This window comes from Neodiprion pinetum, chromosome 4, assembly GCF_021155775.2.
Source record: "Neodiprion pinetum isolate iyNeoPine1 chromosome 4, iyNeoPine1.2, whole genome shotgun sequence".
In the NCBI taxonomy this organism is placed as follows: domain Eukaryota; kingdom Metazoa; phylum Arthropoda; class Insecta; order Hymenoptera; family Diprionidae; genus Neodiprion; species Neodiprion pinetum.
This window is the reverse complement of record NC_060235.2, coordinates 26,574,579-26,602,079: the sequence shown is the minus strand read 5'-3', so window position 1 is coordinate 26,602,079 and position 27,501 is coordinate 26,574,579. Positions and strand designations below refer to the sequence as shown.

At 35.9% G+C, this 27,501-nt stretch overlaps 2 protein-coding genes across 8 annotated transcripts in view; one reads left to right on the top strand and one right to left on the bottom strand.

Annotated features, from left to right (window-relative positions):
* SMC5 (structural maintenance of chromosomes 5) overlaps window positions 1-27,501 on the bottom strand; it is a 150,433-nt gene that overhangs the window by 120,182 nt on the left and 2,750 nt on the right. For 2 of the 5 annotated variants that reach the window (XM_046622471.2, XM_046622470.2), the window contains exons 4-12: window positions 27,090-27,297; window positions 26,863-26,994; window positions 25,821-26,348; window positions 25,208-25,337; window positions 24,897-25,143; window positions 24,278-24,685; window positions 23,352-23,579; window positions 22,917-23,096; window positions 22,591-22,686 (exon numbers count right to left, since the gene is read on the bottom strand). In XM_046622471.2, coding sequence (XP_046478427.1) covers window positions 22,591-22,686; window positions 22,917-23,096; window positions 23,352-23,579; window positions 24,278-24,685; window positions 24,897-25,143; window positions 25,208-25,337; window positions 25,821-26,348; window positions 26,863-26,994; window positions 27,090-27,297 — 2,157 coding nt within the window. Of the gene's footprint in view, window positions 1-17,845; window positions 22,249-22,590; window positions 22,687-22,916; window positions 23,097-23,351; window positions 23,580-24,277; window positions 24,686-24,896; window positions 25,144-25,207; window positions 25,338-25,820; window positions 26,349-26,862; window positions 26,995-27,089; window positions 27,298-27,501 lie in introns of those variants that run through there. The other 3 variants (XR_011176942.1, XM_046622472.2, XM_046622469.2) reach the window with 3 other exon arrangements.
* On the top strand, window positions 1,563-23,871 carry Hdc (histidine decarboxylase). 3 transcript variants are annotated; one of them, XR_011176943.1, is made up of 17 exons: window positions 1,563-1,685; window positions 8,888-8,920; window positions 11,141-11,427; window positions 12,198-12,452; window positions 12,879-13,022; window positions 13,955-14,021; window positions 14,118-14,280; window positions 14,421-14,491; window positions 15,337-15,356; window positions 15,645-15,743; window positions 16,496-16,716; window positions 17,409-17,518; window positions 20,097-20,267; window positions 20,459-20,535; window positions 20,810-20,939; window positions 21,253-21,476; window positions 23,141-23,871. XR_011176943.1 is itself a non-coding variant. In XM_069135443.1 (15 exons), exons 1-15 carry the CDS (start codon window positions 8,893-8,895, stop codon window positions 21,267-21,269), a joined length of 1,860 nt encoding a protein of 619 aa, XP_068991544.1. In that variant the 5' UTR covers window positions 8,605-8,892; the 3' UTR covers window positions 21,270-21,859. The 3 variants fall into 3 exon arrangements, 1 of the variants encoding a protein (XP_068991544.1); XR_006882785.2 differs by lacking the exons at window positions 1,563-1,685; window positions 20,810-20,939 and having other exon boundaries at window positions 8,604-8,920; XM_069135443.1 differs by lacking the exons at window positions 1,563-1,685; window positions 23,141-23,871 and having other exon boundaries at window positions 8,605-8,920; window positions 21,253-21,859.

Genomic DNA, 27,501 nt, shown 5'->3' with positions numbered 1-27,501 from the left:
GCTACAATTGTTTCAAAAAAAAAAAATTCCTTGATTAGTATGAAATTGGGACAAGTTCACATTTTTCGACAAAATCGAACGAATTATAATCTTCATAAGATTTGGAAGAGAAAAAAACAGGTTCCTTAGAGAACGAAAAAGGCTCGCGTATAAAAATGTAGATAAGTCAATTATTGGATGACCGTCATTTTTTAAATTCTGCTAATTATGATACACGACAATCATGTAGCAACGCACGATACTTATTATACAAAGTCAACGAGGTTTTACCAATTGTCGCTACAAAATCTATTGATAATTTTATATTTTTCCCATTTCAATACAGACAATTACTAGGATAAATTTAGGTATTTACGGTACGAATAAGCTACCAAAAATTCTCATTGATCATTCGTTTGAAAGTTTTGGTTTGCCGAATGCGATAGCAGGGCAAGATTCTTGTAAAGGGATAAAAAAAATAAATGCCAAAACAGGTTTCTAACGCTTGGCAAGTATCAAAAATGGCAGGAGCTTTCCACGCCATTTGAGTAAACGGTTGACCATGACATTTTTTAATTTCACCAAGGATTTTTTCTACGTCAGTACGACCCGTGAAAAGATTATAAGAATTTTTATAAAATAAGAAAAGAAACTTTTGATTTCCGAAAAGAAACATTTTCACGCAAGATTCAGAGTGGGACCATCTCGATTCATAAAAATCAATTTGGATGTTTTTGATATGGGTTCAAAAAAACCACAGGGTAAGGACGTGATTCAAAAAAATTGAAAAAATTCCTACAAGTTTTTCAGTAGTCGTACTAACGTAGAAAAAATTCTCGGTGCAGGTAAAAAATGTCATGGTCTACCGTTTGCTGAATTGGAGTGGAAGGCCCCAGTAGTTATTTTAAAACTAAATATTTTTAGCAATTTTGACAATCCGTTTCTAACGCTCTCGAAATAGCTGCCATCAGTGCAAATTCCAACAAACGACACAAATCTGTTTTAAAGAGACCGTCGAGCGCAAATCTTAAACATCTCGTAATTAAAAGAACAGCTGAGACTTTATGCTCCGCTCCCCCCCCCCCATGGGTAGTATAACTCACTTTGATGATATGTATTTATTTCATGGACAATTATTCACGGATGAATAATTTTATATCGCAGCTAATTATACAGCCGCGCACATCTTCGTGTTTGTCAAAATATATGATACAGCTTGAAGATCATTTCAAGAAAAAGAATGCGTGGCTGATTGATTAGGTAAAATAAGAAATGCGAATGAAAAGAAGAAAAAACTTTGCCGAATGAAAAACTAAAAATCTCGGGGTTTTTGTACCTATAAGTAATTTATACCGATTCGAACCTTGAGGTGGGATTAGGGTTAAATTGCGATGAAATTCAGACAATATTTTAAGCTCAATTGATGTAGGACGAGGTTCCCTGGAATACCATCTACGTCTCCCGACATAGGTGAACCAAAGATTCGTCTTCTCTTTCTGCGTAAGCGCAGAGACGCGTGCGCCTGTTCCTAGATCCTCTTGGCTATATAAAAGGGGACACTTGTTGAGCGATGCTCATACAGCCACATCGGCCAGCGTAAAATTTTCCGACAAAACTGGTGTTTGTAGTTAATCAGAAAATCGAGCATTCAGGTTTCTTCGCAGATACCGAACTTATTGAAGAGCCAAAAGTGAACCATCAACAAGGTTCGTAATTTTGTTAATTTCCTGTCGCAAATAGAACTAGTTGTAAGTCCCGAATTTCATCTCTACGGCTATTTATGAAAATTCTCAGTCTCTAACTGTAAAAAGTATCACTACGTATTCTCCTGAGATCATTGCACTAATGTTTTAGTGACAAGAAAAAACACGCAGACAATCAGCTTCGCATAATTTCACGAAGTCAAATTTTATTACAAATTTGTTTATTCAAAAACGTCACTTGATTCCGTTTGTCAATTTGAAAGATCGAAACTCGAAGAATTTATAAAAATCCTTTCGTGCCCAAGCTTCGTCGTTGGTGATTCTGGTAGATCGAAATACTGGCGAATGCATTTTAAGCGTCTTGAAGCAAAAAGAACGAAGCGTTAATTTCTGAAAGATTGTATTTTACTGCAAAGTAAGTATCAGAAGCAAATTGTCTACTCTTTTACAGTTTGTTGATACGAATTTGGTTCGATTATTGCAAAATCCCTAATAGCCAATCAACCAAGCGTTTAAAATGCTCCCCGACATTGACTACTGACAACGAGTGATTCAATTCAACAGCATTTCATGACGTGCGAATTGAAAATCAAACACTGATAAACTACAAGCATGTCACTATTTTATTCACGTGATTCTGCCAACATTTAACAGATTAATTTTCCGAAGAAAAAACATTACGAGACACCTAAACTTGATTTTTATTGATGAGATGTGCTTTTAAACATCGCTATAGAAAGTATTACACGCAGTTCGTAATAGATTTGCGTTGGCCTGATTCAACGAAATCCCAAGCTAAGATAACCATGAGATATACAAACCAGCGCCAAATCAGTCTGTCGATATTGTTAGCGGCTCGACTATCTTACCCCTTCCGACTCCGACTTTTCTAATTTCCCGTTTCTTCTTTCGCCGTTCTATCGACTCGAGGGTAAGAAAATGGAGGAAAATGGAAGTAGAAATGACTGTAAAGTGACTTGCTTTTTCCCCTTTTCAACGGCATTTGGAAATTTGTCGCCACAGGACGCGTGGCGTGTGATCGTTGCATTCTACGGGTATAATCATATGTTTCATCTAAGAGAATAACTATTAGATCAATGAGAGTTATGTGTACATGAAACGATCAACTATTAAGAGATTATCCGTGAACTTAAAGTGAAGGAAATTTTCAGGTGTGGTTACTGTACAGTTCTGAACTATTTTCATTTTTTTAACGTAACCGAAGAATAAAGTACTGCGTGTCAGATAAAAATAAGTTTGTAGGTGTAACCAGAGAATCTAGCACGCGTTACTCTCTAACTTCCCGTTTCTCTGTTTTCAGAAATAAAAGGAACTTATTGTAAATCACCGTGAAAATGAGAAGTTGAGTTTTCAATAGATCTTCACGTTTTCCCCTCCAATTATTTTTAGATGTACGTATGTGATCAATATTTTTGACCGACGATATCTCGACGAGTTACCGGATTTCAATGATTTAGGTCTAAATTTAGAACTGATTAGATTTTGGCTTTGATCGATTCGGTACGTTTTCAATGATTTAAAGAACGAATTTACAGGAAATCAAATAAAAATGGTGATATCTTGAGAATGAATGAACGGATTCGAATGAAAGTTAGTTCCATGAAGGTCAAATTTGGAAAATCTAAAATGGCGAATCCAATATAATGGAAAAAAAGTAAAAAAATATTCGGATTTTGGTGGAAATTAGTATGCGCAGGTTTTTTGGGTCGCCGGTAATAAATTCAGTCAGAATTCCAAAATTTGTAACGATAGATCCATTATAGTGGTTCAAAATAAAAAAAAAATCGTAATGGTTTCATGTAATGTGGTATCCAAGGACTTTTTAATCGTCAATCACGATTCTGAATTTGTAGTTGGAAATTCGAATTGGATATTAATATTTTTTTGTTCTGTGAACTTGGAACCTGCAGTGTGAAAATCCTAAGGGCGAGTTTTTTTTTTTTTCTTTCTCTTTGACTGTCATCGCTTGTATGATTTTTCTAATACTTGAGAGTGCTTTTTGTGATTCTTTGGACCTTTTTTATCCAGACGTTTCGATGTCACATTTCGTTTTTCATGTATATGAATCTAATAAGGGTCACGAAAAAATTCAATTAAAAAAAAATTGTTTTTTTTTTTTACAAACTTTTAAACGGACCAGATTAATAGTTTGTGAATTTCCTTAACGCCGATTTCAGATGTAAAAAATGATTTTTTTCTGTTATGTTAACAATGCAAGCGCCGTCCATGAATATTACGTGAAATCTGAAACAAAATGAAACGTCCTTATCGAGCAAAAAATAATCATTACGTAAATTAGTTTTGTTTGTTTGATTTACTTCTATTGAAATCTGTATCTATAGGCACGAAGAAAAAATGCAGCTTTCAAATGTGGAGGACGCAAAATTGCCAAGTATGTTACCTATCGTAGAAATGTCAATGAGGGTCGAAAAAACTTTCTGAGTTTATGGCCAATCATGTTATTCGGCCTTCGATTCGTACGTAAGTAAGTTCTGAACGTGATAAACGAATCAAAAGTCATTTTTATGCGAATTCGAACAGTATATACCATGCCTGAATTTTTCTTTACAAATCCGCTGTAGAAATCTTATTTCTACGACAAACTGTAAGATTGTTCATACATGATTAGATCCGAAATATCAATAAAATTGTTAGTCAACTTCACTTCCTATCCTTCTCGTGTTCAAATTATGACTCCTGCAGGCTTTCCATTGTGCGAATTTTGTCGAGGCGAATGAAAGCCTTGAATCGGAACGACGCGACCGTTGCTGGACAAATCGCACGGAATGAGTTTTATAATCGAATATTACATTATGTTTCGATAACGAAGGATTCCCCGCAGCGGAACTAATTGCCTAACATTATCCTTGCTACTTAAATACCGATTTTCTTTCAAATTTTGCAGATTTTTGAATAATTTTTTTCATTCTCTGTTAAAGTGCCAAGTTCAAAAATAATACGAATGCATAAAATCCGCAGGAAAGTTGGCAGAAAATTTTTAGAGCTAGTTAAGTATTACATTTTTTCCATTTCCTACTGTAATCTTCTACAAAAATTTTGTCAATATTCACAGTAGAATAATTAAAATTAGGACCATATTTTTTTTCTGAAACATGAAGATTAGTTAGTTTTAAAAAAAATCTGTGTCCGGGGGGACTCAAGCCTTCTGACATGCTTCGAAAATCTTCGAAAACAAATATGTGATCATTTATATTAAAATGGAGCAAGTCTAATGCTTAAACTGTACAAAACGATCAATCTAGGAAATTCGGCAAATAAACTGGAACGAGTGTTCTTTTTACACGTTATTTAAGTAGCATAGAGTCACATGGAATCATGCACCGCTAAGATCTGAGCTAAAAATTTCATAGTTCAAGAGGATTTCTAGATCGGAAAAACCTTGTCCCAGCAGAAGACAATATATTTCTGCAATATGCGGAAACAGTTAATCCACAGTCGTACTATTTCATCTGATAAAGTGAGTTGGTTGAGTGCATTTGGCTACAAATGGACTCAGGCGGCTTTTTATTACATCTAAAACGTTATTTGCGTCATTGTCAATGGTTTCATCGTCCAACATCGTCCAACTGCAGATGATCCCTTCAAAAAATATTTATTTTAGTGAAATTACTTGCGGTTATTTCCAGCTGAATAGCTTAGTGAAAACGCAGCTGACCTTGTGCTTGGCTTATGTGTAAGACTTTCCGCTCCACGGATTGCTTATAGTTGACGATGGCTTCCTTTATCGGCAAATAATTGAAACCGTTAACAATTCAATCAGGAGTCATCGAATAAAATGTTGTTACAATTATCCGCAGTATCAGTTACATTATTCGTAAAATTAAATCGTAAAATTGCAGCCTGAAAATATTAAAATTCGGATAATTCGCTAGATCGACGCGACTGCGATTTGTAAAAGATTTCATCGCGAGGCAGCACCGTTTTTCGATATCGCAAAAAACGGATGAAGTTAAACTCAAAGTCAACGAAATGATGGGTATAAGCACGCCTGCGGAGCAGTGACCCCTACCGGTTAGTGGGATTCTCTGTTTAGTAAATGAAGTTACCAACTATCCGTCCCGCTGTCCCGACTTGTTTATCGTCAGAGTCACAATGGCTTTGGAAATAATCGTCAGCTTTGGACAACCGGATTTTATTCGACGTTCAAAACCCTGGCATGTGACCTTATGATTCGCAAAATTGTGACGTCATTATTAGCGGACTATTCTACCGTATACGTCTTAATGGAAGTTCGCGAATAGAGAGAAAAAAAAAAAAAATCACTTCACCTAGACTTCTCAAAATCTGTATGTATATTTCCTGTTCGAAAATTCTAGAAAGTGCTCATATGTAGAAGAGTGCAAAAAAACAAAAAACATACATGGATATAATTTATATGGTGCCGGATTTGGTTAAAATGCTCTGAATTTTTTTCTTCTGTAATATTTGTAAAAACTGTATGGTCACGTGCATATTTTTGTCAAACCATATGATAAAGCTAATTTTCTCCTATTCTTTATACGTTGTACATGTGAAATAATTATAATTTACGCACAAAATTGTGATGGAAAAAAATTCACATTAGCTCGTATAAGTATTCAAAATTATTAGAAACGCGTGTGAAAACTTAATTAGTTGTAAGAATATTGTAAGGATAAAATTCAACAGTTTCTAAAAAGCTATGCGTCGCGTTTTTAGATGATGATTTATAACGTAGTTGATGCATTGTGACGGAGACGTGATTCTGACGGAGGATGGTGAGGGCAGATATAACTTAATGTACTAGGTGTATCAACGGTTGTAAGACTTCGTCGGGAGATGTCCATGCCCATTTGTTCGCGCATCGAGAAACCTGAAAGTAGCGCTGACGAGGTTAAATTCATTTTCATGGCCAAGCGCAATTCCTCGGATTTTTCCACCCCTGCGGCTGATAATACTTCACTTTGTGAATTTCAATTATACGACCGCGTTGCACCCGCAGCGTCGAGAAATCGAAGTCTAGCTGTTTAACCGATGAAAATAATTTACTTTCAGAAAAATAGCATATTTTTATCCGATGCTGAATACAACTGTACAGGTTGTACAAGCGAAGTACAATGATTTAATGCGATTTAAGTTCTGAACTATCATCAAAGCGAATAACTCAATTTATCAAAGGTCGACGCGTCAGAATTTAAGGTTTCAATGAAACTTGCGAAGTTTGATTTGTGGCATTAGAACATCTATTGGGTTGAAACAAACGGGAAAAATAATAAAATCTAATATCCCTTCATAAAAGATGATACAAAAAAAAAACATCATAAGTAAATTTACCAACTTCACGGATGCAAAAAATTGTGGTTTAAGCAAATGGCAGCTTTTCAAGATTCATTGAAATTACTTTAATAATGCAAAGTCGAATTGAGCTATAAGATAAAGAAACTCAACCGTTATCACTTAGCACACACGATAGTTGAGGTCAAATCGTACCGATTTCCAACTTTCAATGTATATTTCCGGTAATCAACGATGGGAGCGAATTTGAATTACGTTAGGTTATTTAACTAAATTTTTGACCACCGCTCAATTCTTACGTACGATTGTTAACTCAAAATAATTATAAATCAATATTAGCCTTTGACATTATTCTGTTAACATCGTTAAATATTTGATTTTAAATCAATGCATTGATACTGACGATAATAAGCAAATCACAATATTTAATCGGCTACTGAAAGAATAACTGTGTCAGTAACTTTGCAGAAAATAGTGTTCTGAACAAAATGAGTCACGGTATAAAAATGAAATTGAATGATACGTCATCGTGAAGCATAGTCGGTTGTCAACACAATCGTGGACACCATTCCAGCCGAAAATACATCGGCGATTTTTGATATTCAATTGGTAATAAACATTTTAAGATTGGATACCGATCACTCATGTTTATACACAAAACTGGAATGAAATATTCTTCATTCTAATTTATTATTATTCGTTAACTTTTTGTACTTTACAAAGAGTGTGAATTAATGATTGTGTGGGCGATAACCGTTTCCGCAAAACTTGTTTCTGCAAGATTCGTTCCTATGGGAAAATAATTCAAATTACTTCAATAATTTCAGAATTATTCGTCTGGAAATTGCATTTGAGTGATTTACGGCACTCAAAGACTAGATTAAGTTAGGCCATATTCCAAACCACACACATGATTCCCCGAGAAGAATGCAGAAAGGCGACTGTATCACCCCGAAAGCTAGAAACGAAAAGTTGAGTTTTCACTAAATCTCGCTGTTTCAACGACCAAAAAATCACCTCCGACCATTTTTTGATAGGCGTCTGGGGTGCGTGTGATGAATTTTTTGTCCAACGATATCTGAACAACGAACGATCGAATTTGAATAATTTTCTTCTCAATCGACAGGGCTTTTCTTAACTTAAAACTGATCCAATCTTAGATCTTCACGGAGATACAGTTTTTGAGTTGCATGAATAACAAAAGAGCAAAGGAAAAAAAAAACAAAATTCATTTGTCAATGTTTTAAGGGTCAATATAATACTACCTGTCACCAATATAACTATCTGACGTTAAAGCTCTGAATTGCTCGCAAAAATTCTTCTACAGTAGCTCACACCGGCCACTATTGGTCAATTTTAACACTGACAATTTTAAATAAAAAATAAAGATTCTTGTTTCCGCGCAAAAACATTTTGGAGAATCGATTCCCTCTCGCCGAAATCGCGAATTGCAGAGTATTCGAGGAGACTGATGAAGGGTGATCGGTGGTGGGAAAAATATTCAGTTCTAGGGCATGTGACACTAGCCTAATAAGCTCGAACGAATAATGACTGTCGGTCGATGAGAATCCTTACAACCGCCTTTCGCATCGGTCTCCTCCCCCTGATAACTTATACCGCGATAAGTTCTTGGCTGACGGCATTCGCTTCGACGCCGGCTGCCCAGGTCGCAGAATCTTTCGTCCGCTACCTGGAAGCGCAGGTTTGCCACGAGCCGGAGCCGTTTGAAAATTTTTCGATTTATACCCTCGATCATCTCGACTAATGCGTGTAAAACGGTGCGACCGCTGCTTCGAAATCTGGGTCCTATGATTATCCACATCTGAATATTGAAATCTGTTCAACGTCTCTGAAACTTCAATTGCAAAATTTTTATAAATATCAAGACACCGTTGATATTTGTGTTGCAGCCAGGATGGATCTGGACGATTACCGCAGACACGGTGAGTTTCTCAACCTTCTAACACTGTTGTTTTCTTTCTCCTTTTGCGCTCCGTAGCTTCGATTTCCTCTCGTCTCATATTGCGGAAATAGAATTGTTTTATTTCGATTGAATCGAAATTTTGTAGCAACAGCTTAGTGACTAATAGGTCACGCAAGTGATCAAAAGTTCCCGCATCGACTAATTCTAACTTGTTCGATTGAAATAAAATGTACTCGCACAGAGAAAATATTGAAATCGATTTAAGAAACTTGAATCGCCAATTGTGTAACCTTCTTGTTATTAAATTGATCCGAAAAAAATTCAATTCAAACGCAATGCAAATTATTCCTTTCATATAATTATACTAATGCATGCGATAGAATCAAGTAAACTAAATTGGTTTGCTTAAAGAACGCTATTTTACTCGCTCTTATAACGTTACATTTTATTGATAAAATATATTTTATTCACTTCTGCAATATGTTTTTCTCAACTTAGATTCATTGAATAGGTTTTAATAATAAGGCTTCGTATATTATTATTATTGTTATATCGATTACGTGATGGCTAGATATGAAATGCATAAAGTTCGAAAGGAAACGATGACGTGAAATAAATTCAAATTCAAAATCTCAAAAACCTACTCTTAACGAGTAATTCACGAACGGCCGTTTGCGTAACTAGATATATACATACATATGTATATATTTACACCGATCATTCATTCGGGGACGAAGGATAAATGTTGGCGATAGACGGAACTCCTGGAAATCCTTAGGATTTAGGGATGGCACTGTAAGCCAATAAAGAAAATCAAGGCGCTATTACCCTGTACCTCGGTAAAAGAAATCCCAGTGAAATAGTTTAATACAGGGTTAAAAGAGTAAAAATGGTCTCAGCTGTATCGATGCTTTGCCAATAAAGTCAAATCAGAGACACGACTTATCGCTCATATACATAGAACAGGAGCCGATGAAACTGGAGGGACGACGATTCAGAAACGACGCAGAAACTCACGGAATAGGCCATGCACGGTTTATGGGAATGGTATTGCTGGGCTTACGAAACACAGCTGATGTTTCGCTACTATCGGAGGAACGTCCGTCCGTTTTAAGTGCCGCAAATTGTTGCGGAGTTCGAGACGATTGTATGCGAAATAAAGATACTTTCACGCAACTGTAGTCGAAAATGTTTCTTTATCGGTTTATGGAAAACATTCTCGTGCAACGTCAAAAATTTTTTCGCACGAATACGCGGGTCTGGGTAAAGTTTTCCTTCAGCCAATTTAAGAGTTTTCACAAACATTGCTTTTTTGTTTTTGTCTCGAGTTAGTACTAACTAGTATAACGGACTTCGAACTACCTAATACGATACGCGACATTTTTACTGGCGCATGAATTATTCCACCACCTCGAGTGAAAACCGATTCGGTGCAGAACAATAGCTTGACCACTCGAGTGCAAGTCGATTGAAATTGTTCGATAGAAAAACACAGTGTGACGTTTAAAAAGTAATTGCAGTTTCTCCTTTGATTGGGAAGTGATTAACAACTACCGTAGACGGTGAAAGATGTTATCTCAATCTATTTCGGCCTTTTTGTTTTCTTTCAATTCAATTCTTTGTGCAAGGTGATTGGAAAATCTTGACTTTGTTTTTTCAACCCGCAGCACAATCATCCCCCCAGAATTCAAGGGAACCGGTACGTTGCGAGAACTGATTATTATTACGTAGGTTGCAAATATCGATTTTTATCTCAAGTAACAAAAACTCTCGAGCTTCCGATAAATCCATGGTCAATGTTTAGGTACTCATTGAACACCGTAAGCCATATTTTACATAATTAATCAATTTTTTTAATGTAGAACAATGTCGTCAATTTAGTAGACTTTTAGGGAAATTTAAGAAAATTGTATCGTTATTTCGCACATGACTCAGCGAAAAATGAAAAGACATGACTTCGGAAGAGAACAATACCCAACGAAGTTAAATCCGACTTTCGACGCGCCTTCAGCCTTACGTACAGGCAACTGATTTAAAGTTCAAATTGATATTTGCGTTCTGTGACAATCAGTTTCCGTGACGTAGTTGACTCTTCGATAACTTTTTCGAATCCCCTAATTACTCATCATTGATATTGATCGATTATAACGAAACGTGGGCCTGACGATGGATAGGATTAAACCACGATCCGATGCCGATGAGTTTGACAAGGTAACGACGCAGCGTTTGTTTCTCGAAGGCAAGGAAATGGTCGACTACATCGCCGACTACCTTCAGACCGTACGATCTCGACGAGTCTATCCCGCCGTGTCTCCCGGATACCTTCGCAACATGTTGCCTGCCTCGGCTCCCGTCGAAGGTGAACCCTTCGAGGACATAATTGGCGACGTGGAGACCTGCATCATGCCGGGCATCACACACTGGCAAAGTCCGCACATGCATGCTTATTTTCCCGCCCTTAATTCGCCCGCAAGTCTGCTCGCCGACATGCTGGCTGACGCTATAAACTGTTTGGGATTCACTTGGGTGAGATTCAGCCCTCTTTTAATCTCGATCGTTGACGTTATGTGTTAATTAAATAATGCATGTACTATAGTTGGTAAATCGATTGTTTGTTGTTATACTCGGTGAAGGAAAAAAGATTAAAACTTAAAATAGACCCGTTTTCATGTCCGCCAATCCGAATTTCACGAAGAAACCTAGTGATGTTCGCTTGGATATCGGATGAATGGCATCGATTCGTCGACATTGATTTCGAGTTATTTCTACCTCATCGTGTGATTTTCTTCTATTTACAGGCTTGCGGAGTGATTCTCTTTGATTTTCGATATTAGTATTGTAACAGATTCACGATCACTTTCGATATGGACAGAATGGCAAAAATTTACTGGAAATCAGTGGAAACCAATTAGAATGTTGGGAAATTAATGAAAATCACTTCGTAATCGGTCAGCAGACCTATTTTTGTTAATTGTAATTTTGCGCTCGAAAAATGGAATCGGCCAGATTCAAATTACTTCTTGCTTATAATTGTTTTCGATCTTTTTTTTCGCTGACCGGATAGTTAACAATGAACTTTGTAATGTAATGTAGCGTGACGATTGTTCCTAATTTTCTTTCTTCGTTGGATCTTAAAATTGCGAAATTCGAAAGTGTAAATTGAAAACAGCGAACCAAACTCGATGAACAAATCCAATTCTCATGAAAAATGCGAAAATCTTTGATTTCTGTATATTGGTTGAATCCATCTGATGATCCAGCTATAGAAGAATAACAACCTTAACGTGTACCCACAGGCTTCGAGTCCAGCTTGCACCGAGCTCGAAATGATCGTGATGAATTGGCTGGGAAAGATGATCGCGTTGCCTGAAGAATTTCTCCATTCTCCGGGGCGATCTGGCGGCGGTGTGATTCAAACTACGGCCAGTGAGGCAACCCTGGTTTGTTTATTGGCAGCGAGGACCAGAGCGATCAAAGACAATCAGAAGATACATCCGGAAGAGTCAGCTACCAACATAAATGCTAGACTCGTCGGATATTGTTCTGATCAGGTGAGATGGAAGTTCAGAAAGATCTTCGCTCAAGAGTATGTCGAAATTTCCGAAAAAAAAAACAAAAAAAAAAAACTCTCGATCATTAGTTTCAATGCGACAAAATTGATGTTACAGTTCCGTGAATTTTCAGGAGTTCGTTTGAGAGTGAATCCAATTCAAAACTCGGTCGAAAAAGCTAATCCCCCATAAGAACGCACGCGGTATTTTGAAATATTCATAACTACAACGCAAGTTCCCTAAATTTTAAAAAAATTTACGCATTGGTGTATCATTTTTTTTCCGATCATTTTTTTCGACCGAAAAATGCTGATTTTAAGAGCTTCCAAAAACGATGATTTGTGCAACACGCGTCAATGCGACGAGGCATTATTGATAGTCAATGAACTCATCTCGTTCCTTCATTGTTCTGTTTTTTCAAACCAGGCACACTCAAGCGTCGAAAAAGCGGCACTCATCGGATTGGTCCAAATGCGTTACGTTGAATCCGACGAGAACCTCAGTATGAGAGGAGACAAATTAGCCGACGCCCTGGAACGCGATCGCAAAGCGGGGCTCGTACCATTTTTCGTAAGTAATGAGGATTTTGAGTTCTACAAATACTAAAGTCTGGACCTTGTTCCAGAAAAAAAAAATATATACATATATATATATATATATATATATATACATATATATATATTTCCCCAATCTGAAACAGTGATCATCGACTGAAGAAATGATTTGAAAATAGACGCGGTTTGTGAAATTCTTGCCAATTCCGGCTACAAGTTTTCCTGCACTCAATTTCTTTATTTCTATATATATATATATATGTATGTATGTATGTATCAAATACTAAATCCGGAGAAGTGTTTTTCCTCATTTATCCTGCAGCAAGCTGAGCGATGTCGATGCGTAACCGGTGACGGAGAAGCAATCTTCTTACTCTCGCCTCGCGCCCCGATCCTCTGGCCCAATTAATAGCGTCTTATTGTTATTTCTGTTGTGCTGTGAGCACTCTGGTATTATTCCCCCGGCTGTTGCATCCTTTACAGATAGTTGGTCCCCGAGGGACTTTTGTGGGTTGATACCTAAGCTGGTGGGAGTTGTTATATGTACCTAAGGTTCAACCGCAAACTCATTATTTTTACAAGACTTTCGCCTCAATAAATTATATCAGTTCTCTTCTGCTGAAGGAACTTCTCCGATCAGCTGTAGAAAAACAACATACCTATGCGTTGTTATGGCAAATTAGCCGAGTTACGTATGAAACTAATTTACTCTCAAATCATTGACGTCGTATTGATTTCTGACAAAAACATCACGAACTGCAGTTTCAACGCAAAACTGTGCGCAAATATTCGGCAGATCAGATGATGTGTCTACTACGATCGTAACACTTTGAAGCGATAACCAAAATTTGGCATTCCATTTTCGAATCATTAAAAAATTAGAAACACACGTTTTAACGAATAGAATGGATGTACGGTGACTACAGGGAATGCATATTTTTATTTCAGGTTTGCGCAACCTTGGGCACGACTGGAGCGTGTTCCTTTGACAGTTTGAAAGAAATTGGTCCAATCTGTAAGTCGGGAGATGAAAAGAGGGGGTATTCAACCTAGGATTTCTATTACAATAGTTTGTCGCAGCACCGAGGGTCTGACCTTTTTCCCTTTTTAGGTGCTAAACACGCGCTTTGGTTACATATAGACGCTGCCTATGCAGGAAGCGCCTTTGTTTGCCCGGAATTTCGTTCTTGGCTCCAAGGAATCGAATACGCCGACTCCTTCGCCTTCAATCCGAGTAAATGGCTAATGGTGCACTTCGATTGCACCGCGATGTGGTAAGTCTTGGCCCAAGTTTGCGAATAACCCGTTTTTTCACCCTCCTCTCGCATCTGACGCGAAGAAATAACTGAAGAAACTATGAAGTTGGTGATAAAATTACATACATGGAAAATGGACCGTTTGCTTGTGTCATTAGGGTGAGAAGTAGCCAAGCCTTGCATCGGACATTCAACGTGGAACCATTGTATTTGAAACACGAAAATTCAGGTAACTAATATTTATTAACAATTTTTTCACCGCAGATACAAATGAGAATAAAAATTTGAGCACTTTTACTGACCAAATTTTGTTCGTAAAATCCACAAATCTAGGTGCAAAATATTATTTTTAGTAATTCTGAGTGACTCAGAACTACTAAACATACTCATATATATATATATAATATATATATATATATATAATATATAATTTCTCTGTCAAAATTTTATAGAGAAGTTTAAAAGATTCCAGATTAATATTTCCGGAATTTGTTGAAAATCTATTTCCTTGTGAAAACCTACATTGTTTCATTTTACACTTCGCTAAGACATGCTATACAAATTTAAATACATCTATCGCGCTGTAATCAAGATCAGGACCGGATTGTCACGTTTATTTCATAATAATTAATCTCACCTAATGCAAATAGGGTTCATTTCTATCCAGTAAAATTGTTCACCGTGGTCAAATTTCAATGGAGTCAATAAAATTATACTTCCTCTAACCTACAAAAGTAACTGGTGAATCGTATTCTAAACTTTGCTCGTTTCTTGAACCGCTGAAGCTTCGGAAAAATCCTTGTAAAATGTGTAAACTTGTAAAATTCTGTTATAAAGGCGTCCAAAAATAAAACTAGAACCCAATTTTAGTTTGCATCCGTAAAAATATTTTGCAGAGTTACGTAAAAAAATTTGCGAAATATTCTCAACAAGAACGAATAATTTATTTCGCACGATGCCGGTGAAATTGGAGTGATATTTCATTGCTAATCATTCAGTATTCGACTGCGTAATTAGAAAAAAACCTAAATATTTTTCACGGTGATTTTGTCAAAATTCGGAAATATATTTCAGGTCTGGCTATCGACTATATGGTGAGTCATTAATTGAAATTATTACACCCAAAAGAACTGAAAATTAATACACCAAGTTCGAACAAATCGAACGATAAATTGACTATAAGATTTTCACGACACAACTTTGAGTAAATACTCACTATTTTAATATCAAAGAGCGCGGATTTAGGCAAACCCGATTTCTTCGATGCTTCCTTTTCATGCCGATTTGATTAACGTTAAGTCTGTTTCAGTGAACTTTTAAGATCATTTTAAATGCCCGTGCGTCGAATTAATCAGTTAAAAACAAGTCGTTTATCATTTCAGCACTGGCAAATTCCACTGTCGAAAAGGTTCCGCGCCCTCAAACTTTGGTTTGTATTACGAAATTTTGGAATCACTGGATTACAGAAGCATATACGAGAGGCAAGTCTGTGTAAAGATCACAAGTCGATTATTCTTACAACGAGTATTTCTGCCAAATGACCACAAGATTTTCTTAATGGGGTGGATACTTGTAAAGGGTTGGAGAAATGGATTTTAAAAATTTATACCTCGACAGCGAATAAATGAATTTAATTACTGTTTGCTTTATTCAAAAGTCTGTAGACCGAGCTTTCTTTACATACTTTTTTTATTGGGATTAACTAATACAAAGATTTATTACTAATAATAATATCAACGATGATGTCTCGAAAATGGCTCCACCGATTTACTTCAAATTTGAAGACAGTATTCTTGGATAGTTTATCTTCTTTGCCACAAATCGTAATAATTAACAAAAAAATTATGATAATTAAGAAAAGCGACGTCGTGACAAAGAGGATAAACAATCCAAAAATATTGTTTCCGAATTCGATGTGAATCGGTTGGACCATTTTAGTGAACCGCAAAATAGTCGGCGTTATGGTCAATAATAAAGCTTTCTATAGACTGATTGTAATAAAAACAATATTTGAACGAAGCTCGATCCTCACATCCTTGAATAAAAGGCACCTGAATGGAATTGAATAATTGATTGTTGAGGGATAATTTTCCAAAATTTATCCACTTTTTCGGCCGCTTACTTTTATAATATCCATACCCCCAAAAATTTTCTAGCATTGATCTTGAAGTAAGATCTAGTGATAAATGAACGATCGATCATTTGTAAAAATACAAAAATTGGGTTACTACAGGGCGTCAGATTAGCTCAGAAATTTGAAGCTCTGGTGCTGGGCGACGCTCGCTTCGAGATTCCAGCTCCGAGACATCTTGGAATGGTTGTGTTTCGTCTACGGGGCGACAATTCGCTGACCGAACGTTTGCTGAAGAGAATGAACTCGAGAGGGCGAGTACACTGCGTCCCTGCCGCTCTTCATGGAAAATATGTGATAAGATTTACCGTGACGTCAACAAGGTGTGTACACAAGTTGAACGGCGCGTTTTGTGTCGACTATTCGTCAAGAATTATATCGACACGAAGAAAGCGCAGGTAGTTCAGCGTTAGAACGATTTGCGATGACTTTACTCTTTCCTTCAACTTAACATAGGCAAAAATCCAAATTTACTTGCATTTTTCACATATTTCTTGCCGTACCTTTTCGGGTTACCGAATCCGATGTTCAGGTCTATTTCATGAAATTCTGAAAACGAATTCAAGGGTACGAACAAGAATATGTACGTACAAAGGAACAACAATTCGGGGATTTCAAATTCACAAAACCTATGTCTGTCATTTTGGTATTATTTGTGCGTGAGTAAATTTTGGTATAAAACTGTTTCTGTGGTTTATAAGACTTTCTTTAAAAGTGCAAAGCAGCTGAAAGCTTGGAAAACGTACTCGTACGCGAGTTCGTGGACACATTTGCGGATAAAGAACAACTATCTGAACTATTTTAAAATTTCAATATCTGATTTTTTCAACATTAGAGTGTCGTCGTTACAACAAATTTGGTAAACGCCGTTGAATTCAAGGACCGTCGGTCTTTAACTTGACAAGTGGGCATGTTTTCTATTACTCAGAAGTAACTGTTCATTTTTCTCCACATCTTGCATGATAAAATATCATTGCTCGAATTAGGAAAAAATAAAACACTTGACGTGTTTCAGAACCACCGGGGATGATATCCTGAAAGACTGGACAGAAATTCGAGGCACAGCCTCTGAAATACTGGGAACGATGAACGGATCACCGGCAAGAGTAAAAGTATCCCTAGCAGGTAACTCGTTTCGTTAATTCACAATTCACACAATTACATATGTATTATTTTCTCAGTTTAAAACAATAAAAATATATATTTGATAAAAAAGGTAAAAACGTTTCAGTTCCTGTTCTAACCGTACATAATAGGCGCGTATCGACACCTTATCGCTGATAATTGGCCAAATGAAATCATGAGGATCGCGCGTGATATTTTCGTTGTTTTTGACCATACACGGGGAGGTTCAGAGTTTTTGATTTGATTTTACATTTTGTCCTCGGGAACTCGAAAGAAAAAGGTATTTACTTCAACGCAATATTTTTCCTAATTTTTTCGTGCAACCTGAGGCAAAGATGAGTCCGAAATTATCAAATTTTTACTTAGTTTAACGAAATGTAGAAAAAGAACAGCTTTTTTCGCATTGAAAGTGATTTTTTTAAGGGATCAACGTATTTTTTCACTAAGTAGATCGGTCCCTTGAAATAAACACATTGTTGAAGTGTATATGGGGGATTCAACGTCAAATCGAACGAATAAACGAGATTTTTTCCCTGACCACTTTTGATGTTTTCGCCAATTTACTCGCTTGAAATTCGTATTGAAAGCATCAAATCTGAATTTTTTCAAATTTTCCTGACCAGGCATTTTCTTACCACAGCTAGTCAAAAAATCAGCTTCTGACGATTTCTCATTTTCTCAAGCTAACATAGCTTGAAATTCACATGATACATGGAAAAAGTTCGCCATCTTTATATGAAATTTCTAAAAATAAGTTTGTGCGATTTTTCGTGCCCCGTTAAAGTATAGTTTTGTTGAAAATACTTCGAAAATCTTCTATAACAAAATAATACCCTAATCGAATTGGCTGAAATTTTCACACTGCATATCTTTTTCAATACCAAAGATTGTCTATAAGTTTTCGTAGTGGGCGGAAAAGTAGTTCAAAAGTTACAAGTAACAGTTTACATGGCATTGTGAAATGTCTCATCCATACGTACTATAATGTCGCGTTACGAATGGTGAAAGTTCTACACTCGGTATTACGATACGCAACAAATATTTGAATTCTTACCTTGGATGAGTATGCTTCAAAGATATTGTGCTGCGGTACTGAACTCACATATCGTGTCAGGAATCGGGATAAATGATAGACCGAAGTATGCTCCTCGAGAAAAAGTCGACAATCGAGATTATAAACAAGACGCGCAACAATTGAAGATCGCGCTCGGATGCGCAGCAATGCCACGCGCAGAGTGAGCAATTGCTTGCCGAGTCGCGAAATTTGAACCGAATTCTCGCAAGTGTATGAATATTTGTTGATATATCTTCCGAACCACTGCATCACCCACTATGAAGTTTTCAGACCACCTTTCGCATTGAAGAAGGCATGCCGTGTATAAATTATAACTCATTTTATTAGGAAACTTTTCAGTTACGAATAATTTGCACGCATTTTGTATCAAAACTACACTGAACGGGGTTCATGAAAAATCCGAAAAAATACTCCCGAGATGTTCACAAGAAAACCTAAAATTTTTGTGGAGGAACTTTTTTCATATGTTGTCCAGCTTTTAAGCTACGTAGGCGCGAAAAACCAAAACATTGTTGAAATTAATTTATTGGCTGAGTTGTGAAGAAATCTAAGAACATTCAAAGTTCATTTTTTCAATATGTAGTTTGATCGTGCGAAGGGGTAATCAGATTAAAATGGGTCGGGTAAACCGACCGTTCGATTTGACGTGGCATACCCCACATACGGTATGATCGAAATACTCAATTTCATCCACATAAATCGATAGCAACAAGATTTTTCGTTATGAATTCACTGCGTGAGGAATATCCAAGTGCGCACCGTTGAATATTGGATTACGATCAAACAATCGGTAGACGTTACAAGATTTAATACTAGGACATCCGGGAAATTTACGCCTATTACCAACCTGACGATATATTATTCAGAATAGTTAGACGTTATTTAACTATCACGAAAATAACAGATTTATTTCTTTTGCAAAATTAACTACACTTGATCATCCGTATGTGAACAAAACTATCACCAATATACTGTGTAAAAATAGTGAACGTTGCAGAGAGAGAAATTTCTAGTTTTGGTTACTGTACAATACTGTCCTCAACTATTTTATTTTTTACCGTGAAGGAAAAATATAGTTATGGGTACGAAATGAATACGGGTTTTCTAGCTGTGAAAAGAAAATCTGGTACGCATTTTTATTCTTTTTGATTATGGGCCTTCGGGATGTAGTTTTTCCTAACTAATGCGACAGTTTGATTTTAGTGCAACGATAAATTGATGTGAACGCCTTATTTAACCGTAAGAATGTAGTAAAATAAGCAAGCAAATTAAACGCGGACAGACAAGAAATTTTAGTTTTGACAACTACGTTCACGCTAACTAGTTTCTTGTGGCACATTTTTCTGTGATTCTAACAATACTCAAACTGCTATTGTAATGAAAATCGTTTTCTACTCTACTAGAATTTTGTAGTAACTATAAGAATTGGAATTTTAATCCGCGTACTCGACATTTCTCCGTGTCATAATAAGAAGACACCTGTACATAAATTGTAATTTCCAGAAACACGTCAGAAGAATGAAAATTTTGGATCGAGCCTTCTGTTGGCCAATTCACCTATGTCTCCAAAAATTGTCAACGGCAGCTTCGCGGCTATATACGACACAGCCGACGTTTTCAACGAATGCATGAAAACTTTCGGACGTAATCCATCTGAAGCCATGGACAGCCCGGGTAATATGGAAAAATCCTTCAGGCAATTAATTCTCACAAAGAACTCAATTATGGCTATCAATGGTCGATGAATTAAACGAATATACGTCAACAAGCATAGTGAAGGAATATCCTGGGGATTTTTTTACCCTCGGCTCCTTTTTCCCGTATTTCAATCACACCAGTTTTCTAAGATTCTTTCACTGTTTCAGCTATGCGACGTCGCATTCGGGGCATTCTGATGTCAGGAAAACAATTCAGCTTAGATTCTCGCATGGATTTAGTACAGGTGAGTATATTCAGAGCATGTAATTGCACCACAATCAAGGTACGATGGATAATTTAAAAATTGCGGTCTACACTATAATCTCAACACCGTATAAGTTTTTTGTTCAATTGTCGAACTAATTTTCACTTTAAATTTTTGAAAAGCTTCGATCAATTCATTTTCGAATTAACTATGGACCAAATCTTTTAAATTCTTCTGACCGACACTCGTCGAGAACGATCGCGTACAAACTTTTGATACTCGTTAAAAAATGAAAACTGATTTCGGATTTCAGGGAATTGCAACGTGTTGCAAACCTATCGCGAATTCTGAATCGGATTTGCCTTTCCGAAAAGAAGACGAAAAGTCAGCTCACGGAAAGCTACAGTCCCGTAATAGTAGAAATAAAATAGATTCGTCCATAGGTGAGTTACACGTGTTAAAGGTTTTTTGAAAATTGCTTATTTAATAAGTAATCCCTGTTCAAACATGACAGAATTCAATTCCAACTTGCAACAATTACTACAAGTATTCAGCAAACGCTTTTCACGAATTCAAAAACTGACCTTAATTCAGGTTAAGACTTAGAACTCGTCAAGTTTTGGTTTTTAGATATACTGTCATTCAACTGTTGAATCGACTGTACAAATAATACTGCGTCTTACCAATCTTACGATTCCGTATGTGGTTCATTTCCAAACTATTGCTCGGCGATAGAAGTTTAATTTTCAATTTCAGAAGACGTCATCGAATAAACAGTTCCAACCAACAGGACAAGTTGCTAGAAGAAAAGCATCTGTTTTAACAAAATAATGTGCTGAATAGAAAAATAAACATTATTGAAATTAAAACGCATGTGTATGGCCATTGCGTCTGTGATCACACCTACACATCCCGATTGAACCTGTTAGATCAAATGAAATAAAACTTAATTCTGTCTTTTACCGCTATATCTCATGAAGGTAAGTTACATCGACGTGATGGTTTTTTGGTATAATTTATTATTAAAATTTATGTTGTCTCCTACATTCAATCGTTTTGTTGCATTTCCAAACTTGAGTCTATTATAATTTTGCTTTTTTTTTTTTAATATTATTTTCTAACACGATACTGCATAAATTCGATTTGAGGCGAATACAAACCAGAAATATTCCACTATCATTTCTCTAAACGCAGGTAATCAATAAGCTGGTTGGATTATTTTTATCTTATACTTTTGTAAATATATTGGTAAGTGGGAGACGGTTTTGGTTAATCAGTTGTAAGGATATGCAAATACTTCGAAGCTTCATTGTGTTGAGACCGACGATTAAGCAAGCCTTATTGGGAAACATAAGTTTTTTAACTTTGTTTGAAAAGAGTGTAAAATTATCAGTGAGTAAAAACTTAAAGGTACTGATATTTAAAACTTATTTTTAGAAATGAAGCATCAACGAGAAATGGCTGTGTACAAAACAATACATTACACGAACATATAATATATTCCGAACACAGTTTTTCTTATTCACACACATTTATATATATATGTATATATATAATTATATTTATATATATATATATATATAAATCTGTGCAAAAGTTATTAACGTTTTGTCATTGCTGCTCTTCGCTATTTTGGTACGCGAGTTCTTGGCAATATTCGTTCATATCGAACTCCTTGGCTGAGGTTACAAACGGACCGTTGAACACACAGTGAACGGTTACAGTTTCTGTATATAATAATGCAGGCAGCAGCTAAAATAATAACGATGAAATACACTTGTTAGACAAGATATTCCGATCGGAATTAGAAACTTGCTTGAAACAATATTCCAGATTTATTCATTTGTGATTCATGCTGATTAATTTATTCAAAATTCATGTTACTTTCTCGATGTTTGTAATGTTTGGAATTACTGTAGATTATAAAAGTTGTCAAGATATTGCAGAGAAATGAGTAACACTGGTTAGCAAAAAATTGAGAGTAAAACAATTTATACTCCAAACTAATTTTCGTAAATCATTGAGAATGACATCTGAATTGCAATGAAATGAAGTTTGAATAAATTAATTGCCATGATAGTTGGATTAACGTACCTTTGGCGTGAGCAAGAAGTACTGAGATCCATTAGATTTGCCTGTGATATTAACAATCAGTTCAAAGATTCGACGCTCGTTGATTGCGTCCATACCCTGAAAATAAATATTAAAATAACATGTTCGTGAGAACGTTGAATTTAAGAGCGTGAAAAACTGTAATAACTAATTGAATCACATGTTTGAAATGCCAAACACGAAGAATCTAAGATCAATCAATTTTTACTTATCTTTTCGGAATTCATTATGATAACCAATCACTAACTTAGTGATATGTAGTAAGATTTATGAACAGCACAACACCAAAAGCTAATAATAAGTCCCACCTGATTGATTTCATCGACACAACGGAATGGAACTGTCGACAATTCTTGTAAGGCGATCATGTATATCGCGGTAGTTACTGCTCTTTCCCCTCCACTTTGATGCGTTCGCGTTAATTCTTGAAGTTCATCAGTATCACGAAATTTTACCCGAATCTTTAGTCCGTATTCTTCAAAATCCATCTATGTCAGAGCATTATTCAAAAAATTGTTTCTAACAATTACAGGAATCAAATTTCAATTTCATAAAGGTGCCAGACCTCAACAATTTCCCAACTAAAGGCTTCAGGACAATGAGAAAACAGGAAATGTATCAACTTGTACAAAGGTTCTATGAATGTAGCACGCTTGATTTTCTTATTTTGGCCAACTTGAATTATAAGGAAAATCGATAAGTCAGCAAGGAGGAGTTTGTAGGATTGGACAAAAATTACTCACAATATTTTCTCCATGAGTTATAGATACTTCTCCGGCACAATTCAGGCTGGCTAGATATGAACTAAAGTTTTTATCTATATCCTCAACTAATTGTTGCAACGGCGGTATCCATTTCTTGCGAATATTTTCCATCTCTTGATTAATGTTGTGAACTTCAGCAGTCTTTGCTTCTATATATTGTTTCAACTCTTCAACGTCAACTTTTACTTTTTCAAACTCTTGAAGAACCTGTTACGCAATGTCAAAGTAAGTTTTAGAAACATAAATTAATCAATTTACCAACGAATTGCATACTACTTCGTCGCTAACGAAGTAAATACGAGTAGCAGGTTGAAAAAGCTGAGGAATTTCTGGAGATTATAGCTCAACAAACAACTATTCAATTCCATTGGGGTTTGTTTTATTAGAACGAATGTAGATGAAGCTTTACTTAGATTTTTTTCTTATAATGAATCAACCGAAAACATTGTTATTGGAAATAACATTGACCAATTCACTCGGTGTCATGTTTTGGGGTGCCCACGTTATCTCAAAAAGGGCACACTCGATTCACTTCGAATTTAAAGACAGTATTCTTGGATAGTTTATCCTCTTTGCCACGTCGCAAATTTTTTCCAATTTTTTAGGTAAAAATGTATTCTTTTTCTTTTAATTGATAAAAAAAAGTGCGGCCACGGCTAAGAGGCTAAATTATCCGAGAATACCGTTTCGAAATTTAAAGTATATCGGTCAAGCAGTTTCTGAGATATCGCGGGTAGGACAAAATATATGGTTGACGTCACTTTTACTGAAGCCTGATCTATATACTTTGGATAAAACAAACGCCAATGAATTGAAAAATGTGTTTTCAAGATGTAAATTTTCAAAATTCATCCACCTCTTCAGCTGTCTACTCTTATAACCCGCTTAAATGATTTCACACTCACATTGTCTCCATCTGCATTGTTACCCAAACAGAAGACTTTTGCTTGAGATACTTTTAATTCATCATTAATATCTTCAATATTGTTAGGCAATTTTGAAAAAGCTTTGTTCAATTTGGCAAAATCTTTATTTTGGGGTTCAAGACCATTTGTCATAACCTTAGCAGCTTCTCGCAATCTGCTTGCTTCGGTTCTCAAGGGCTGTAATTCCATTTCACATTTACGAACAGTTCGTTCAGCTGCAGCGCATCTTTCTTTCATCTCACGATATTCATTTGTTTTGGCAACTAGCGTGCGTTGCAATAGTTTCATCTCCAACTTAGAATGAGCACCGTTTTTACTGGTCTCTATGTATTCCTCCAAAGCTTCATTATATTTCTTATAAACTTTGACTTGCGCTTTTACGACAGCCTAGAATTATCATCGTAATTACATTCAAAGGCATATACGATTATAAAATAGGAGAGTAATGAGTTATGGCTATATTACAATTTTGTAGATATGTGTAATTAAGTAATGTATACTAAAGTTGACAAACACTGATTCGCGTATGTTTCGAAAACTCTAATAAAATTTGGGGGAATGCAATCTTGTTTAACCAATACAAGACATCCACACTTACCTGAATTTCTCTCTTACACGTTTCCTTGATTTCTTCGATACTCGTTCTCTGCGCCTGTAGCAAATCGATTCGTTGTGTTGTCATCGCGATTCTGGATCTGACTGTCTTCATTTGTTCAATGTGATGCTGACACTGTCCTCTTTCTGCCCTAAGTTCTACCATTTCTTTCTCAGCGTCCTCAAGTTTCTTTTCAATTGCTACAACTTTTTGTGCTACTGCTGTCTTACGATCCACAAGTAATCTCAATCTAAAATAAAGATTAGAATATCATTTTCGTGCAATAATAAGTGCGCAACCATTCAAATTTTTACCGTTGTTGGATGTCATTCAGCTTATCGGTATCCAGGATTACAGAAAGAGAACCATTGCCTGCAACGGTTGACATTTTGGTGGATTTTTCGCGGGTGTATTTAGACTGAGATACAAAGTATGATTTATTTCCTGCAAGTTGTAGAGAAAAATTGTATTAATGAACACATATGAGGTGATCCGAAACGTCTGTATCCCTTTGTGACGTTGGATTCCTTGTGAAAATGTAAGACAAAAATTATTGATGCATAAACAAACAACAGTCTTCAAAGTATGTAAGGAAAATAAGTACAATTATCACTATTCTTTCATTACCGTTATTTGAAGCTGCATCCAAAAGTCCAAGACTTATTTTGTACAAACTGTAGGTATTACTAGGTAAATCTTCAAGATAAACTACACAGGTTTATTACTGTTTCTACGAAATTAGAATGCATGCTAAATGCACAACACGATTACTTTGATAAAAATGATTTTGGTAACTAATATTGAAAGGTAATTAAAGTGAGAAGTATTACTAATGATACCAACTTTTTGTAACATTTTTACTAGGAATCCAGTGGTATAAGTGTAGAATAACTATATTCGGTAAATAATTTTACTAATAATACATACGACTATAAAAGCAATTTATTGCCCAAGGAACGTCTTGAGCGTTATTTTCAACACTGTCATTCCCCACTGGTATGTTGTGTATTCGATAGTTCATTACCAAATAGTTGAGAATAGTCTGAGGGGCGTCGACAAGTGAGCTCAAGTAGTACTCAAAGCCATATTGTGCAATATTCTCGATAGGTATATTAGGATTCATGTTGATTATTTTGTCAGGATCTGAATGAACACAATTGATTTGGAGTTTTTCCTGATCTCTCAAAAACTGCATCAGCAAATTCATGTCTTGTTTGTTCTCACAAACAAATGCGCATAAATCACGATTTGAAATAATATTCTCGAAATACTTTGAATATTTTGCACTTTTGACGTTAATTTTGATTAACATTGGTTCGTGAATTATGCGAGAGAATTTGTCAGTGTTCTCTCTCAACCATACGACAGCCTTGTATGCATCCTGACTCCTCTGCCTCAACAACGCTAAACGTTGCCTCTCCACATCTTTGACAGACTGCAGCTCTCCCTCAAGGACTGGAATCCATTGTGAATATCATTTTTTCATTAAAACGTAAACGAGTGAGATATTTTACTGAAATTCAACGACTTAGATTCATTACTTTCAAATCTGCAAGTAAGAATTGAAAGAAAATTTAAAGTACCGTTAACATTTCCTGGAATATTATGAATTTTCTGATGGATAGGCTATGTAAATATAGAGGAAAGTTTCTGCCCAGCTATAAAGACCAAACGAGATGAACAGAAAAGCTATACGTTTTGGTTGTTCAAAAAACACGACTGACAAGTTTCGGTATAGCAACTCTTGACCAGTATTTATCTAAATTTAGTATTTCCACATAATTCAAAGTGGGAAAGTAACGCAATTCAAGAAGCTGTTAAAAATACATAAATTTTAGAGGAAGATGGCTTAATGTGCGAGGAAAACCTCGAGTTTTAATTGTACCAGGTCAAAATTCGAGAATTGCTAGCCTTTGCGATGCTTTAATATCTGTTTTTATAGGATTATAGGATTTCTGCTAATGCCTACCTCGTATTTGTGACCTGATCTGATCCTCCTCTTGTTTGAATCTATGTACGTGACTTGCAAACTTGTTTATGAAAGCTCTGTGATTTTCGATACGATGTAATATATCTTGTTGTTTTTCCACCAGGGATTTCTCTGAAACGAGAATCATATACCACAATAGATAATTTTATTGTAACGCAAATTTATTGCCAACATATAATAAAAATTTGCTTTGCATTATTTCTTACCATCTCCAAACTCATTGGTAATAAGTTCGAGATCATTTTCAAGCTTGCTTTTCATCTGTTGTGCATTGGCAATCTCCTGATCGCGAGTTACTTCTGCATGTATTTGAGCTGCAAGTGATTTGTCTCTTTCCTGAATTTTTTCTTCGTATGACAAAAGTTGATCAACCATATTCCTCAAGTTGCGAGCTTTAGTCACCAATTGCTTACTCTGAAACAAACGAACTCTATACTGTTGTAACGACATGAAAGGGAAGACTGAGCCACCCGTTGCTTACAGCAAAATAAATAAAGCACTTTGGGCAAATTGAGAAAAGCTTAAATGTTAAGGTAAATATTCATTATCTAAATTTCCTGTAAGATATCAATCGAATTAGTTAACATACAAAATTATTGAAACTTGCAATAATTAAGT

What these genes read in the sequence shown, in the direction of transcription:
- Hdc (XM_069135443.1), top strand. Translation starts at nt 8,893, where the DNA reads ATGGATCTGGACGATTACCGCAGACACG. An exon ending in CGGGGCTCGTACCATTTTTC is followed by an intron (nt 13,023 to 13,954) that starts GTAAGTAATGAG and finishes TTTTTATTTCAG; the next exon opens with GTTTGCGCAACCTTGGGCAC. An exon ending in TTTGAAACACGAAAATTCAG is followed by an intron (nt 14,492 to 15,336) that starts GTAACTAATATT and finishes AATATATTTCAG; the next exon opens with GTCTGGCTATCGACTATATG.